General features: G+C 36.9%; 1 protein-coding gene across 2 annotated transcripts; it reads right to left on the reverse strand.

Moving 5' to 3' along the window:
• Nucleotides 1–7095: 7095 nt before the first annotated feature.
• Nucleotides 7096–17161, reverse strand: LOC140679725 (lipid droplet assembly factor 1-like). 2 transcript variants are annotated; one of them, XM_072915747.1, is made up of 5 exons: nt 17060–17161; nt 16865–16970; nt 12024–12192; nt 11803–11951; nt 7096–7502 (listed from the first exon to the last, which is right to left on the reverse strand). In XM_072915747.1, the coding sequence occupies exons 2-5, from the start codon at nt 16943–16945 to the stop codon at nt 7443–7445; spliced, it is 459 nt and encodes a 152-aa protein (XP_072771848.1). In that variant the 5' UTR covers nt 16946–16970; nt 17060–17161; the 3' UTR covers nt 7096–7442. The 2 variants fall into 2 exon arrangements, with proteins under 2 accessions (XP_072771848.1, XP_072771847.1); XM_072915746.1 differs by having other exon boundaries at nt 7096–7505; nt 17060–17151.
• Nucleotides 17162–17691: the final 530 nt, after the last annotated feature.

Consider the following 17691-nt stretch of genomic DNA (forward strand, 5'->3'; position numbering starts at 1 on the left):
GATGTTTGTAAGCACCCCCCGTTGAGAGGGCAATCAGGTTTCTTTCGACAGTTGCAACCTGTATTCAAAGTATTCAACAAGAACAACATTAAATTGAGCTACAGCTGTATGAACAATATACGACAAATCATCTCAAACCACAACAAAACAATTGCAAATGAGCCGTCGGCCCCCGGACAGAGCGACTCCAAAACCAACAAAGGTTGCAACTGTCGAAAGAAACCTGATTGCCCTCTCAACGGGGGGTGCTTACAAACATCAGTTGTCTACCAATCTAAGGTAACACGCAAGGACATTAACACATCCGACACATATGTAGGATTAACCGAGGAAGAATTCAAAACCAGATGGAACAATCACAAGGCTTCTTTCAGGAACCAAAACCTGCGGAATACCACAGAACTCAGCAAACACATTTGGGACCTCAAAGACAATAATGTTGAATATTCAATAACATGGCAAATTCTTGCATCCAGCACACCTTACAATAGTGGTAATAAAAGATGCAACCTATGCTTGAAAGAAAGACTGTTTATTATTTACCGTCCAGACCTGTCATCCCTCAACAAGCGCAGCGAAATTGTAACAGCATGCCGCCACAGACGGAAACACCTCCTAGGTAACACATGAGCCAATCACCACGCCCCTACACCAGCCTGTACCCACCCACTCTGTGCCCTATATAATCCATGGTATGTGAATGCTCCCATTAAAATCTCCTGATGATTGAGGGAACCCCCCCTCATGAAACAGGCCTGTAGAGATGAAATAGTCTTGTGATTTTTTTCCCACACATACATATATATATATATATATATATATATATATATATATATATATATATACACCGTATTTTCCGCACTATAAGGCGCACCTAAAAACCACAAATTTTCTCAAAAGCTGACAGTGCGCCTTATAACCCGGTGCGCTTTATATATGGATAAATATTAAGATTCATTTTCATAAAGTTTCGGTCTCGTAACTACGGTAAACAGCCGCCATCTTTTTTCCCGGTAGAACAGGAAGCGCTTCTTCTTCTACGCAAGCAACCGCCAAGGTAAGCACCCGCCCCCATAGAACAGGAAGCGCTTCTTCTTCTACTGTAAGCAACCACCCGCCCGCGTAGAAGAAGAAAAAGCGCGCGGATATTACCGTACGTTTCATTTCCTTTGTGTGTTTACATCTGTAAAGACCACAAAATGGCTCCTACTAAACGACAGGGATCCGGTTCATGAAAAGACGCAATCTCTCCATCCGCACACGGATTACTATTTCACAGCAACTGATATTCCTGTGAACCGCACTGTGGATACAACGGGAGCACGTACGGTGAATATTCGCACCACAGGGAATGAGAAGTCATCCTTCACTGTGGTTCTAGCTTGCCATGCTAATGGCCAGAAACTTCCACCCATGGTGATATTCAAAAGGAAGACCTTGCCAAAAGAGACCTTTCCAGCCGGCGTCATCATAAAAGCTAACTCGAAGGGATGGATGGATGAAGAAAAGATGAGCGAGTGGTTAAGGTAAGTTTAAGTTTACGCGAAGAGGCCGGGTGGCTTTTTTCACGCAGCTCCGTCCATGTTGATATACGATTCCATGCGCGCCCACATCACGCTGGTTTTTAATATATTATTAAAGTTTGACTGACCTATCTGACTGTTTTTTTGACATTCCTTTAGCGCAGTTAGATGCGGCTTACAACACGGGGCGGCTTATAGGTGGACAAAGTTTTGAAATATGCCGTTCATTGAAGGCGCGGCTTATAACCCAGGGCGCCTTATGGTGCGGAAAATACGGTATATATAATAAAATAAATATATATATATAATAAAATAAATATATATATATAGCTAGAATTCACTGAAAGTCAAGTATTTCTTATATATATATATATATATATATATATATGAAATACTTGACTTGGTGAATTCACTGAAAGTCAAGTATTTCTTATATATATATATATATATATATATATATATATATATATATATATATATATATGAAATACTTGACTTGGTGAATTCTAGCTGTAAATATACCTCGTCCCCGCCCCGCCCTGACCACGCCCCCCACCCCCACCTCCCGAAATCGGAGGTCTCAAGGTTGGCAAGTATGATGAATTGTGTTGTGGTAAGTATTCCCCCATACTTCAACACAGTATGTAAGGTATGGCAGTACCAAGGTGCAGTATAGAGTACGCAGTGCATTTTCATTGAGGTATAGTTTTGCTTTGTTTATAATTGAGAGGCTTTTGGAGATGTTTGTTTCAATGTGTCTGACATGAGCTTTCCATGATAGTTTACTATCAATTATTACTCCCAAAAATGTATTCTCATTTACGATTTCAATTTAGGTACCATCAATACTTATTTTCTGTTCAGATGTTATGTTGCCATTTCCAAACATCATTATCTTAGTTTTATTTATATTCAAAGATCATTTATTTGTGTCCATCCATTTTTTTTTACCATGTTTAGTTCTGTGTTTAATGTATTTATGAGCTCATTATAGTCATCACTACTGTGGAATATATTTGTGTCGTCTGCAAATAGTATACATTTCAGTACTTTGGAAAATAAACAGTAAAACAATGAATTAAAAGAAGCAACTAAAACAGGAGTCCAAGGTCTTAATGAAGGTTCGAGTCGTTCATTTTGCTCCCAGACATTTATTTTATTATTTACTTATTTTATTTTAGCCACGTCTTCTTCACGTTGGCAACGATGCCAAATATAATGCCGTCAGAAGCATACTTGCCAACCCTCCCGGATTTTCCGGGAGACTCCCGAAATTCAGCGCCTCTCCCGAAAACCTCCCGGGACAAATTTTCTCCCGAAAATCTCCCGAAATTCAGGCGGAGCTGGAGGCCACGCCCCCTCCAGCTCCATGCGGACCTGAGTGACGTGTTGACAGCCTGTTCACACGTCCGCTTTCCCACAACATAAACAGCTAATGATGGAGGGCGAGTTCTTGGTTTCTTATGTGTGTTTATTGTTAGGCAGTTTCATTAACGTCCTCCCAGCGTGGCAACAACACACAACAACAGCAGTCAAGTATTCGTCCCCCGTAAAGCAGTTTGTCTGCCGTAAACAGCGATGTTGTGACACTTTTAAACAGGACAATACTGCCATCTACTGTACATGCATATGTGACCCACCCATTATGTGTCACATTTTTGTGTTGATTTATTTATTTTATTTTGTGGTTTGAATTCGTTTTTGGAGCTGTCATTACACATTTATCAGTATTCACATTGGTCAGTAGGGGGCAGTAGGGCGTTTCTTCCCAATTGAATGCTATCACCTGCAGACCGGAAGTGTCTTGTCATTCTGATGAGCGCGACCAGTCTGTGAACAATTGAAACGTCCTGTGTGCTTTTTCCTCCTGTATAACAGGTTAGTTTTGGTGAATCAACTCACTGAATAATATCCATGTGATCTTTATAAGTTTAAGTACACATTCTGATGGTGGAGCCTAACTCTAAAGCGTTTGTGAGTTGTAGTTTGTATTTGTGAATGAATCCAGTGCACAGCTGCAGTAATCAATACAAAAAGGCGACGTGAGTGCGCAATGTTTATATAGGAACTTCTGATCCTAATTCAGACTCCCAAATTAGAGCTCCCGTTTTCTTATTGATTTTATAATGTATATTTGTATAATGTGTGTGTTCTGAAATAGTGACAGAGAATAGAACAAGGATGGACAATTCAACCCTTAACTCAACAATGAGTAGATGAGTGTTATGTGTGTGTAAATAAATGAACACTGAAATTCAAGTATTTCTTTTATTTATACATATATATATATATATATATATATATATATATATATATATATACACGTTATATATATATATATATATATATTAGAGATGCGCGGTTTGCGGGCACAACCGCGGAGTCCGCGGATCGGGCGGATGAAATAAAAAAAAATTAGATTTTATCCGCGGGTCGGGTCGGGTCGGGCAATTGAAATTTAAAAAAATTAGATTTTAAATAGATTCAGGCGGGTGGCAGTTAAACCAATTGGTAAATATATATACATAGTTAAATGTTGTTACCCACATACGAAAAACGAGCAGGCACCTGCAGCATATGCCACAACAGAAGAAGAAAAAAAAAAGAGATGGACACTTTTACGGAACGGAGAAGGGACGCCTCGCCGGGGTCCGGGAAATTGGTGTCATTATTAACTTTCTGTCCAAGCTTGTATAATCTACTGCCTTGTTCAATTGTAAAAAATATTCTGTGCCTAAAATTCACATTTCTATCACAATTATCATACTGTAAACATGGTAAGCTAACTTCATTCAAATTAATAGTCCTGTCAATAGCATGGAATTACAATTCAAATGTAGTTTTTTTGTAAGCCTTTCAAAAGAATTCAAAATATGAAAAATTAATGAAAATTAATTGAAGCCATCAGACACTTGAAAAGTGACACATCACATCTCTAGTGTAATCATTTGAACTTTTCAACAGAAATAGCACTGCAAAAATATTAAGGACATACTTCTGTATTTTGGTAGTTATGCTGTCAACATTTAACAAGATTTCTTCAACTTGGACTTGAAAGCATAAATAGTATAAACACTTTTAACAGTATGTCGTGCTGTGAAATACAGCCGACAGGATTATGCACCAAACACGAAGCAAGGCCAAAGCGCATGCATGGTGCAGGAGAACAAAGGACTTCTTTCATTTAAGGTTTGTGATAAACCATCAAACTCATTCGTTAAAAGGACTCTATAGTAATATAAAGCGAATTTTTCTGGACATTATCATGCAAGAAAAGTTTATTTTTGGGATCGCGATCACCGCGTAATGATTTTTAAAGGTTGCATTACATTATTAACTGTCCCATGTGATCAGCCAGTGCGATTGGAAGTCCATGCTCAATTATTGCCTCCGTAAATAAAACTTCGGCATTTATCACATCCAAAGAATCTGTTTGGGCGACGAAAAACGTTGAAAGTTTTCCACTTGTATCGCTAGCAACGGCATTAGACTTGTGTTTTTTTGTCCCAACGTGGTCTTTTACATCGCTAATTCCTCCGTGTCCGATCGAAAAATCTTGTCTGCACAAGGTGCAATTCGCGTAGTTTTCACCCTTTTTTTTTTTTTTTAATTAATGAAAAACCGTATTTAAAAAAATAAAAAATAAAGGTAAATTATTGGTATTGTTCATTATCAATAGCGCTATTTCTATTGGTATTTGTATTGATCCATTTGTAGTGTAATAATGCTCATTGTCATTTCTGTATTATTTTTTATTTTTCGCTAACTGCTTATTTGCTATTACTTTTACCATCATATTTGTACATGTCATATTTGCTGATGTTGCTCTATTGTTGTTGTTGTTGTTGTTTGCTGTTGTTGTTTTTGTCTCTCTGTCTAATCCCCCTCTTGTCCCCACAATTTCCCCCTCTGTCTTCTTTTTTTTTCTCTTTCTATCCCCTCCTGCTCCGGCCCGGCTGCACTAAATGATAATATAAATACATTTAATAAAGTCAAATACAAATAAGGCAACAAGAGAAGTATCCTACACTTCTCTTTTGTAAAGTAAATCTGAACAGCCGACATGGGCATCTACATCAACTATATGATTTGCCTGAGAAGCTGGACAGGACAAAAAACAACAAAAAAAAAATAAAAAAATAAAAAAAAATAAACGTATTTTTTATCACTGCAACCGTAACCCGGAATAGGTTGATGAAAACCGTACGAATTACGGGAAAACTGGAGTAATAATAATAATAATAATAACTGGGATTTATATAGCGCTTTTCTAAGTACCCAAAGTCACTTTACATGTAGAACCCATCATTCATTCACACCTGGTGGTGGTAAGCTACTTTCATAGCCACAGCTGCCCTGGGGTAGACTGACGGAAGCGTGGCTGCAATTTGCGCCAACGGCCCCTCCGACCACCACCTATCATTCATCATTCAATTCACCGGTGTGAGTGGCACCGGGGGCAAAGGGTGAAGTGTCCCGCCCAAGGACACAACGGCAGCGATTTTTTTGGATGGTAAGAGGTGGGGAGCGAATCTGCAACCCTCAGGTTTCTGGCACGGTTGCTCTACCCACTACGCCATGCCGCCCCCGGAGTAGTTGGCAGGTATGCCTCACTAATGCCTTGCATCGTCTATATTAGATATATAACAACGGGCGGGTGCGGGCGGATGGCGGGCGGGTGCAGTTCTGATCAAACGTTACATCGGGTGGATGGCGGATGGTTGACGACTTTCTGATGCGGTTGCGGATGAAATAATTGCCTATCCGCGCATCTCTAATATATATATAGCTAGAATTAATTGAAAGTCAAGTATTTCTTATAAATATATATATCTTAACCACGCCCCCGCCCCACCCCTGACCACGCCCCCCGCCCCCCACCTCCCGAAATCGGAGGTCTCAAGGTTGGCAAGTATGGTCAGAAGTTACAATTAGTCTGACATATGACAGTTTCATAACATGCTCACTACTGCCTGGTTTCTCTTCTTATATTCTTATTTTACTCTTATTTTTATTCTCATTGTTGCTTTTTATTTTCATTCTTATTGTAATTTTTTTCTATTTTGTTTCCATTTATACCCTCATTATTATTTTTTTTTTAAATTCGATCTCAATTCTGTACACTGCTGCTGGAATGTAAATGTTCCTGAGGGAACTCTCCTGAAGGGATCAATAAAGTACGATCTATCTATTCAAAAAATAAATAGATTTTAAATACATATCAGAAATAACCCTAACCTCATTGGCCTCATAAACTCCAAGGAAATAAAAGTTTATTTTCAATCCGACACTCCGTTAACATTCTGAACAGCTGCTGCCTTAATGTGCCACATGTTAATTGTCCCCCCGACAACGTAATCAAAGCGGAACAAGAAATATGTTCCCCTCTCAATGTACATGGGTTTGTAACAAAAATAAAGTTGCATGGATTAACCCAAGGAAATACCTTTTTTAATCACATTACATGTACAATATAACTTATATTTATTATTCTCACCAACGATGACATTATATATCATATGTCAGCATTATTTTATCTTCATAAGTAAGACATGAAACGTTTGACAAAAAGTTGTAGTGCTCTTTTTTATTAACATTCAAATGTTTATTATACATTGAAAACATGATTGTAATATGCAGAGATGTTCTTCATAGTTTTATCCACTGTTGACATTCAAATCCGACAATACAAATCAATATTTTATTTAAAAGCTTGCAAAAATGACATTTGTAACAGCTTTTATGTTGCATTTGATATGACCTCATTTCTAAATCATTTAAAAATACATTTTCTGTTAAATTGTTGTAACAATAAATACATACATTCTTTATTTTATAAAAAATATTTGACCATATTCTGATATAAAGTAATGTGAAAACAGTGTTGGACTTCAGCAGGTTTTCTTTTCTCCACTTGAATTATTTCATCTTGTCCTTCGTCAACATTTCCTCTTCATTGTCCTCCTCGTCGTTCACTTCCTGCTGGAAGTAGGAAACAAAAACATTTGTCAAGCTTTTTGTTAGCGCTAAACTTCTTCTATGGTCATATTAACTAATTAGATGACCATAGTAACTAATTAGATGACCATAGTAACTAATTAGATGACCATAGTAACTAATTACATGACCATAGTAACTAATTAGATGACCATAGTAACTAATTAGATGAGCATAGTAACTAATTAGATGACCATATTAACTAATTAGATGACCAGCAACTCATTAGATGAGCATAGTAACTAATTAGATGACCAGTAACTAATTAGATGAGCATAATAACTAATTAGATGACCATGGTAACTAATTAGATGAGCATAGTAACTAATTAGATGACCATAGTAACTAATTAGATGACCAGTAACTAATTAGATGAGCATAGTAACTAATTAGATGACCATAGTAACTAATTAGATGACCAGTAACTAATTAGATGAGCATAATAACTAATTAGATGACCATGGTAACTAATTAGATGAGCATAGTAACTAATTAGATGACCATAGTAACTAATTAGATGACCAGTAACTAATTAGATGAGCATAGTAACTAATTAGATGACCAGTAACTAATTAGATGACCATGGTAACTAATTAGATGAGCATAGTAACTAATTAGATGACCAGTAACTAATTAGATGAGCATAGTAACTAATTAGATGAGCATAGTAACTAATTAGATGACCAGTAACTAATTAGATGAGCATAATAACTAATTAGATGACCATGGTAACTAATTAGATGAGCATAGTAACTAATTAGATGACCAGTAACTAATTAGATGAGCATAGTAACTAATTAGATGACCATAGTAACTAATTAGATGACCAGTAACTAATTAGATGACCATAGTAACTAATTAGATGACCAGTAACTAATTAGATGAGCATAGTAACTAATTAGATGACCATAGTAACTAATTAGATGACCAGTAACTAATTAGATGAGCATAATAACTAATTAGATGACCATGGTAACTAATTAGATGAGCATAGTAACTAATTAGATGACCATAGTAACTAATTAGATGACCAGTAACTAATTAGATGAGCATAGTAACTAATTAGATGACCAGTAACTAATTAGATGACCATGGTAACTAATTAGATGAGCATAGTAACTAATTAGATGACCAGTAACTAATTAGATGACCATGGTAACTAATTAGATGAGCATAGTAACTAATTAGATGAGCATAGTAACTAATTAGATGAGCATAGTAACTAATTAGATGACCAGTAACTAATTAGATGAGCATAATAACTAATTAGATGACCATGGTAACTAATTAGATGAGCATAGTAACTAATTAGATGACCATAGTAACTAATTAGATGACCAGTAACTAATTAGATGAGCATAGTAACTAATTAGATGACCATAGTAACTAATTAGATGACCAGTAACTAATTAGATGAGCATAATAACTAATTAGATGACCATGGTAACTAATTAGATGAGCATAGTAACTAATTAGATGACCATAGTAACTAATTAGATGACCAGTAACTAATTAGATGAGCATAGTAACTAATTAGATGACCAGTAACTAATTAGATGAGCATAGGAACTAATTAGATGAGCATAGTAACTAATTAGATGAGTATAGTAACTAATTAGATGAGTATAGTAACTAGTATATGATGCATATTCCAAGCATGTAAAGACTTAGTATAGTTGAAGACTTAGTTAGTGTGATTATAAAAGATCATAATGGCAGCTAAACTTTACATCTTAAACATCTAAAATAATTATTTGAGAATGTCCGAGGGGCCAGATTGAAGTACTTAACGGGCCACATGTGGACCCCGGGCCTTCATTGGTCCAGGTCTGATCTACACCCCAACATTCATACATACCTTAAACCCCAAATCCTAACTCCTTAACTGTAACCCTAACCTGAACTCAAACCCAACTCCTAAACCCTTTGTATATAAATCCTAAAACAAACTAAGTCCTAAAATCCTAATCCTGATTGAACTCGGAACTCAAACCCTATCCCTAACTCTGAACCCATAAACCAAAACCTTAACCTTCATGCCTAATCCTAACCCTACTAGAAAAACACAATAAACCCAATTTTAACCTCAACTTTAAATGTAACCCAAAATCTAACCCTGACCCTTACCCATAGCTCCTAAACCCCAAACCTAAATGCCAAACCTAAACCTTTTACCCAAACTTCTAAATACTAAAACTAACCTTAACCCTGCCTATGTAGAAGTAGATTTCAAGAGTGGGACCATAGCACCTTGTAAAGGACTTTACTCCCAGGGAGATTAGTCTAATATTTCTCTCATTCTAATCCTTGTTAAAGGTGAAGTTGCTAGACCTTGGTCAGCTGTGATGTGTGGTAGACCTTGGTCAGCTGTGAGATGTGGTAGAAGTTGTTAAAGGTGAAGTTGCTAGACCTTGGTCATCTGTGAGGTGTGGTAGAAGTTGTTAAAGGTGAAGTTGCTAGACCTTGGTCAGCTGTGAGGTGTGGTAGAAGTTGTTAAAGGTGAAGTTGCTAGACCTTGGTCAGCTGTGAGATGTGGTAGAAGTTGTTAAAGGTGAATTTGCTAGACCTTGGTCAGCTGTGAGGTGTGGTAGAAGTTGTTAAAGGTGAAGTTGCTAGACCATGGTCAGCTGTGAGGTGTGGTAGAAGTTGTTAAAGGTGAAGTTGCTAGACCTTGGTCATCTGTGAGGTGTGGTAGAAGTTGTTAAAGGTGAAGTTGCTAGACCTTGGTCATCTTTGAGGTGTGGTAGAAGTTGTTAAAGGTGAAGTTGCTAGACCATGGTCATCTGTGAGGTGTGGTAGAAGTTGTTAAAGGTGAAGTTGCTAGACCATGGTCAGCTGTGAGGTGTGGTAGAAGTTGTTAAAGGTGAAGTTGCTAGACCTTGGTCATCTGTGAGGTGTGGTAGAAGTTGTTAAAGGTGAAGTTGCTAGACCTTGGTCATCTGTGAGGTGTGGTAGAAGTTGTTAAAGGTGAAGTTGCTAGACCTTGGTCATCTGTGAGGTGTGGTAGAAGTTGTTAAAGGTGAAGTTGCTAGACCTTGGTCAGCTGTGAGGTGTGGTAGAAGTTGTTAAAGGTGAAGTTGCTAGACCATGGTCAGCTGTGAGGTGTGGTAGAAGTTGTTAAAGGTGAAGTTGCTAGACCATGGTCAGCTGTGAGGTGTGGTAGAAGTTGTTAAAGGTGAAGTTGCTAGACCTTGGTCATCTGTGAGGTGTGGTAGAAGTTGTTAAAGGTGAAGTTGCTAGACCTTGGTCATCTGTGAGGTGTGGTAGAAGTTGTTAAAGGTGAAGTTGCTAGACCTTGGTCATCTGTGAGGTGTGGTAGAAGTAGTTAAAGGTGAAGTTGCTAGACCATGGTCATCTGTGAGGTGTGGTAGAAGTTGTTAAAGGTGAAGTTGCTAGACCATGGTCAGCTGTGAGGTGTGGTAGAAGTTGTTAAAGGTGAAGTTGCTAGACCTTGGTCATCTGTGAGGTGTGGTAGAAGTTGATAAAGGTGAAGTTGCTAGACCTTGGTCATCTGTGAGGTGTGCTAGAAGTTGGTAAAGGTGAAGAGGCTAGACCTTGGTCATCTGTGAGGTGTGGTAGAAGTTGTTAAAGGTGAAGTTGCTAGACCTTGGTCATCTGTCAGGTGTGGTAGAAGTTGTTAAAGGTGAAGTTGCTAGACCTTGGTCATCTGTGAGGTGTGGTAGAAGTTGTTAAAGGTGAAGTTGCTAGACCATGGTCAGCTGTGAGGTGTGGTAGAAGTTGTTAAAGGTGAAGTTGCTAGACCTTGGTCATCTGTGAGGTGTGGTAGAAGTTGTTAAAGGTGAAGTTGCTAGACCTTGGTCATCTGTGAGGTGTGGTAGAAGTTGTTAAAGGTGAAGTTGCTAGACCTTGGTCATCTGTGAGGTGTGGTAGAAGTTGTTAAAGGTGAAGTTGCTAGACCTTGGTCATCTGTGAGGTGTGGTAGAAGTTGTTAAAGGTGAAGTTGCTAGACCTTGGTCATCTGTGAGGTGTGGTAGAAGTTGTTAAAGGTGAAGTTGCTAGACCATGGTCAGCTGTGAGGTGTGGTAGAAGTTGTTAAAGGTGAAGTTGCTAGACCTTGGTCATCTGTGAGGTGTGGTAGAAGTTGTTAAAGGTGAAGTTGCTAGACCTTGGTCATCTGTGAGGTGTGGTAGAAGTTGTTAAAGGTGAAGTTGCTAGACCTTGGTCATCTGTGAGGTGTGGTAGAAGTTGTTAAAGGTGAAGTTGCTAGACCTTGGTCATCTGTGAGGTGTGGTAGAAGTTGTTAAAGGTGAAGTTGCTAGACCTTGGTCATCTGTGAGGTGTGGTAGAAGTTGATCAGGCTGGAGACGGTGACGTAAAAGGCTGCAAAGATGGCTGACATCATCACGGAGAAGAAGGCCAGGCCGGAGAGGACGCAGAGCAGAGTGATGGCCGCCACACTCAGCAGGAACCCTGACAACACAACATTGATACACATGATCATGTGACAGTGTTGTTGTTGTTGTTGTTGTTGTTGTTGCTTACCCTCCAAAAACACCAAGCTGACCGCCGACATGATGGCGGTGGCCACAGCGAACGCGAGGAAGATTCCCACTGGAACTGCAGCCATGACACAGAAGAAGAAGACGGCCAGAGCCAACACAGGACGTCCACTCAGGTACTGACCCACTCTGCTGTTCATCAGCAGTGTTACCTATGAACACAACAGTCATGGTGCATTCACTGCTCACGTTCAACACAACTCCTGTTTCTATGAACACAACAGTCATGGTGCATTCACTGCTCACGTTCAACACAACTCCTGTTTCTGTGAACACAACAGTCATGGTGCATTCACTGCTCACGTTCAACACAACTCCTGTTTCTATGAACACAACAGTCATGGTGCATTCACTGCTCACGTTCAACACAACTCCTGTTTCTATGAACACAACAGTCATGGTGCATTCACTGCTCACGTTCAACACAACTCCTGTTTCTATGAACACAACAGTCATGGTGCATTCACTGCTCACGTTCAACACAACTCCTGTTTCTATGAACACAACAGTCGTGGTGCATTCACTGCTCACGTTCAACACAACTCCTGTTTCTATGAACACAACAGTCATGGTGCATTCACTGCTCACGTTCAACACAACTCCTGTTTCTATGAACACAACAGTCGTGGTGCATTCACTGCTCACGTTCAACACAACTCCTGTTTCTATGAACACAACAGTCATGGTGCATTCACTGCTCACGTTCAACACAACTCCTGTTTCTATGAACACAACAGTCATGGTGCATTCACTGCTCACGTTCAACACAACTCCTGTTTCTATGAACACAACAGTCATGGTGCATTCACTGCTCACGTTCAACACAACTCCTGTTTCTATGAACACAACAGTAATGGTGCATTCACTGCTCACGTTCAACACAACTCCTGTTTCTATGAACACAACAGTCATGGTGCATTCACTGCTCACGTTCAACTTAACTCCTGTTTCTATGAACACAACAGTCATGGTGCATTCACTGCTCACGTTCAACACAACTCCTGTTTCTATGAACACAACAGTCGTGGTGCATTCACTGCTCACGTTCAACACAACTCCTGTTTCTATGAACACAACAGTAATGGTGCATTCACTGCTCACGTTCGACACAACTCCTGTTTCTATGAACACAACAGTCATGGTGCATTCACTGCTCACGTTCAACACAACTCCTGCTTCTATGAACACAACAGTCATGGTGCATTCACTGCTCACGTTCAACACAACTCCTGTTTCTATGAACACAACAGTCATGGTGCATTCACTGCTCACGTTCAACTTAACTCCTGTTTCTATGAACACAACAGTCGTGGTGCATTCACTGCTCACGTTCAACACAACTCCTGTTTCTGTGAACACAACAGTCATGGTGCATTCACTGCTCACGTTCAACTTAACTCCTGTTTCTATGAACACAACAGTCATGGTGCATTCACTGCTCACGTTCAACATAACTCCTGTTTCTATGATTCTTTTGGACAAGGTAAAAATTGATTTTCAAGACAAAAAATTAATTTCAAGGAAAAAATATTTTCAAGGTAAAAGTTGATTTTCAAGACAAAAAATCATTTAAGGTAAAAGATGATTTTCAAGACAAAAAATGATTTTCAAAGTAAAAGTTGATTTTCATGACAAAAAATGATTTTCAAGGTAAAAGTTGATTTTCAAGACAAAAAATTATTTAAGGTAAAAGTTGATTTTCATGACAAAAAATAATTTTCAAGGTAAAAAATGATTTTCAAGACAAAAAAGATTTTCAAGGTAAAAAATGATGTTCAAGACAAAAAAGATTTTCAAGGTAAAAGTTGATTTTCGAGACAAAAAATTATTTTCAAGGTAAAAAATAATTTAAGGAAAAAAATATTTTCAAGGAAAAAGATGATTTTCAAGACAAAAAATTATTTTCAAAGTAAAAGTTGATTTTCATGACAAAAAAATATTTTCAAGGTAAAAGGTAATTTTCAAGGTAAAAGATGATTTTCAAGACAAAAAATGATTTTCAAAGTAAAAGTTGATTTTCATGACAAAAAATTATTTTCAAGGTAAAAGATGATTTTCATGACAAAAAAAGATTTTCAAGGGAAAAAATTATTTAAGGTAAAAAATGATTTAAGACAAAAAAGAATTTCAAGGTAAAAAATTATTTTCAACACAAAAAAAGATTTTCAAGGTAAAAGTTGATTTTCAAGGTAAAAAATAATTTAAGGAAAAAAAACATTTTCAAGGAAAAAGATGATTTTCAAGACAAAAAATGATTTTCAAAGTAAAAGTTGATTTTCATGACAAAAAAATATTTTCAAGGTAAAAGGTAATTTTCATGACAAAACATGATTTTCAAGGTAAAAGATGATTTTCAAGACAAAAAATTATTTTCAAAGTAAAAGTTGATTTTCATGACAAAAAATGATTTTCAAGGTAAAAGTTGATTTTCAAGACAAAAAATTATTTAAGGTAAAAGTTGATTTTCATGACAAAAAATAATTTTCAAGGTAAAAAATTATTTTCAAGACAAAAGATTTTCAAGGTAAAAAATTATTTTCAAGACAAAAAAGATTTTCAAGGTAAAAGTTGATTTTCGAGACAAAAAATTATTTTCAAGGTAAAAAATAATTTAAGGAAAAAAATATTTTCAAGGAAAAAGATTTTCAAGACAAAAAATGATTTTCAAAGTAAAAGTTGATTTTCATGACAAAAAAATATTTTCAAGGTAAAAGGTAATTTTCATGACAAAAAATGATTTTCAAGGTAAAAGATGATTTTCAAGACAAAAAATGATTTTCAAAGTAAAAGTTGATTTTCATGACAAAAAATTATTTTCAAGGTAAAAGATGATTTTCATGACAAAAAAAGATTTACAAGGGAAAAAATTATTTAAGGTAAAAAATTATTTAAGACAAAAAAGATTTTCAAGGTAAAAAATAATTTTCAACACAAAAAAAGATTTTCAAGGTAAAAGTTGATTTTCAAGGTAAAAAATGATTTAAGGAAAAAAATATTTAAGGTAAAAGTTGATTTTCAAGACAAAAAAATGATTTTCAAAGTAAAAGTTGATTTTCATGACAAAAATGATTTTCAAGGTAAAAGTTGATTTTCATGACAAAAAATGATTTTCAAGGTAAAAGATGTTTTCAAGACAAAAAATGATTTTCAAAGTAAAAGTTGATTTTCATGACAAAAAATTATTTTCAAGGTAAAAGATGATTTTCATGACAAAAAAAGATTTTCAAGGGAAAAAATTATTTAAGGTAAAAAATTATTTAAGACAAAAAAAGATTTTCAAGGTAAAAAATAATTTTCAACACAAAAAAAGATTTTCAAGGTAAAAGTTGATTTTCAAGGTAAAAAATTATTTAAGGAAAAAAAAAATTTAAGGTAAAAGTTGATCTTCAAGACAAAAAATTATTTTCAAAGTAAAAGTTGATTTTCATGACAAAAATGATTTTCAAGGTAAAAGTTGATTTTCATGACAAAAAATGATTTTCAAGGTAAAAGTTGATTTTCATGACAAAAAATTATTTTCAAGGTAAAAGATGATTTTCAAGACAAAAAATGATTTTCAAAGTAAAAGTTGATTTTCATGACAAAAAATTATTTTCAAAGTAAAATATGATTTTCATGACGAAAAAAGATTTACAAGGGAAAAAATTATTTAAGGGAAAAAATTATTTAAGACAAAAAAAGATTTTCAAGGTAAAAAATAATTTTCAACACAAAAAAAGATTTAAGGTAAAAGTTGATTTTCAAGGTAAAAAATGATTTAAGGAAAAAAAATATTTAAGGTAAAAGTTGATTTTCAAGACAAAAAAATGATTTTCAAAGTAAAAGTTGATTTACATGACAAAAATGATTTTCAAGGTAAAAGTTGATTTTCATGACAAAAAATGATTTTCAAGGTAAAAGATGATTTTCAAGACAAAAAATTATTTAAGGTAAAAGATGATTTTCAAGACAAAAAATGATTTAAGGAAAAAATTATTTTCAAGCTAAAAGTTGATTTTCATGACAAAAAATGATTTTCAAGGTAAAAGATGATTTTCAAGACAAAAAAATGATTTTCAAGGTAAAAGTTGATTTTGAAGACCAAAAATGATTTTCAAGACAAAAAAAGATTTTCAAGGTAAAAGTTGATTTTCATGACAAAAAATAATTTTCAAGGAAAAAAATATTTTTCAAGGTAAAAGTTGATTTTCAAGACAAAAAATGATATGAACATTTGAATTTGACCATATTTTACTTTTATTGCGTCATTGTCAAATATGGGATTAGTTTGTCCTTTTCAGACAGTTTTTAGGTACATTTAGGTGGGAGCACATAGCAATAATAACCTCTCATCATAAATACTTAAATATAAATGATATATAAGAATGATCTCCTCCACTTGGTACATTGGAAAGTAGCTCACCTGGTGTTGGCCAAAACTCACCACATCTCCATACCTGGTCAGAGACTGTGGTCCAGCCTTCCCATGTGGCTTACCTTGGGGTTGCTGTAGACCTGCTCAGAGACTGTGGTCCAGCCTTGCCATGTGGCTTACCTTGGGGTTGCTGTAGACCTGGTCAGAGACTGTGGTCCAGCCTTCCCATGTGGCTTACCTTGGGGTTGCTGTAGACCTGCTCAGAGACTGTGGTCCAGCCTTCCCATGTGACTTACCTTGGGGTTGCTGTAGACCTGCTCAGAGACTGTGGTCCAGCCTTCCCATGTGACTTACCTTGGGGTTGCTGTAGACCTGGCCAGAGACTGTGGTCCAGCCTTGCCATGTGGCTTACCTTGGGGTTGCTGTAGACCTGGCCAGAGACTGTGGTCCAGCCTTGCCATGTGGCTTACCTTGGGGTTGCTGTAGACCTGGTCAGAGACTGTGGTCCAGCCTTCCCACAGCTGCTGCATCTCAGCGCGGCTGTGTTGCATCACACACGAGACGTCAAAGGACAAACTGTCAACAAGACTTGAGTTAGTCCTGTCAAAAGTTGTGGACATGATTCAGAGTGAGAGAAGTTAGCTGCTGTGAAAGTTGATACACACCTGAAGAGTGAAGAGTGAAGAGTGAGGAAGGTGTTCCAACACTAAAGAGTGATCAACATGAGAGAACTCATACTTTTATTCTCCTTCCTTCTTCCTCCTCCCTCTTCCTATTCTTGCCCTGCCCACTGACGTCACTCAGTACGTTGCTGCCCTCTGGTGGTTGACTGGGGAAGTGCAGCCTTTCACAACGATGAAGACTCCACTACATATATAAAATGTCACAAAATTAGAATATTACTTAAGGCTAATACAAAAAAGGGATTTTTTAGAAATGTTGGCCAACTGAAAAGTATGAAAATGAAAAATATGAGCATGTACAATACTCAATACTTGGTTGGAGCTCCTTTTGCCTCAATTACTGCGTTAATGCGGCGTGGCATGGAGTCGATGAGTTTCTGGCACTGCTCAGGTGTTATGAGAGCCCAGGTTGCTCTGATAGTGGCCTTCAACTCTTCTGCGTTTTTGGGTCTGGCATTCTGCATCTTCCTTTTCACAATACCCCACAGATTTTCTATGGGGCTAAGGTCAGGGGAGTTGGCGGGCCAATTTAGAACAGAAATACCATGGTCCGTAAACCAGGCACGGGTAGATTTTGCGCTGTGTGCAGGCGCCAAGTCCTGTTGGAACTTGAA

Source organism: Nerophis lumbriciformis, linkage group LG22 (genome assembly GCF_033978685.3).
Source record: "Nerophis lumbriciformis linkage group LG22, RoL_Nlum_v2.1, whole genome shotgun sequence".
In the NCBI taxonomy this organism is placed as follows: Eukaryota; Metazoa; Chordata; class Actinopteri; order Syngnathiformes; family Syngnathidae; genus Nerophis; species Nerophis lumbriciformis.

Bases quoted from the DNA above. Each gene is read 5' to 3' on its own strand.
- LOC140679725 (XM_072915746.1), bottom strand. From the start codon at position 16,945: ATGCAACACAGCCGCGCTGAGATGCAGCAGCTGTGGGAAGGCTGGACC. The intron at 12,193-16,864 runs GTAAGCCACATG...TTGTGTTCATAG, and splicing joins AGGTCTACAGCAACCCCAAG to GTAACACTGCTGATGAACAG. The intron at 11,952-12,023 runs GTAAGCAACAAC...TTGTGTTGTCAG, and splicing joins CAGCTTGGTGTTTTTGGAGG to GGTTCCTGCTGAGTGTGGCG.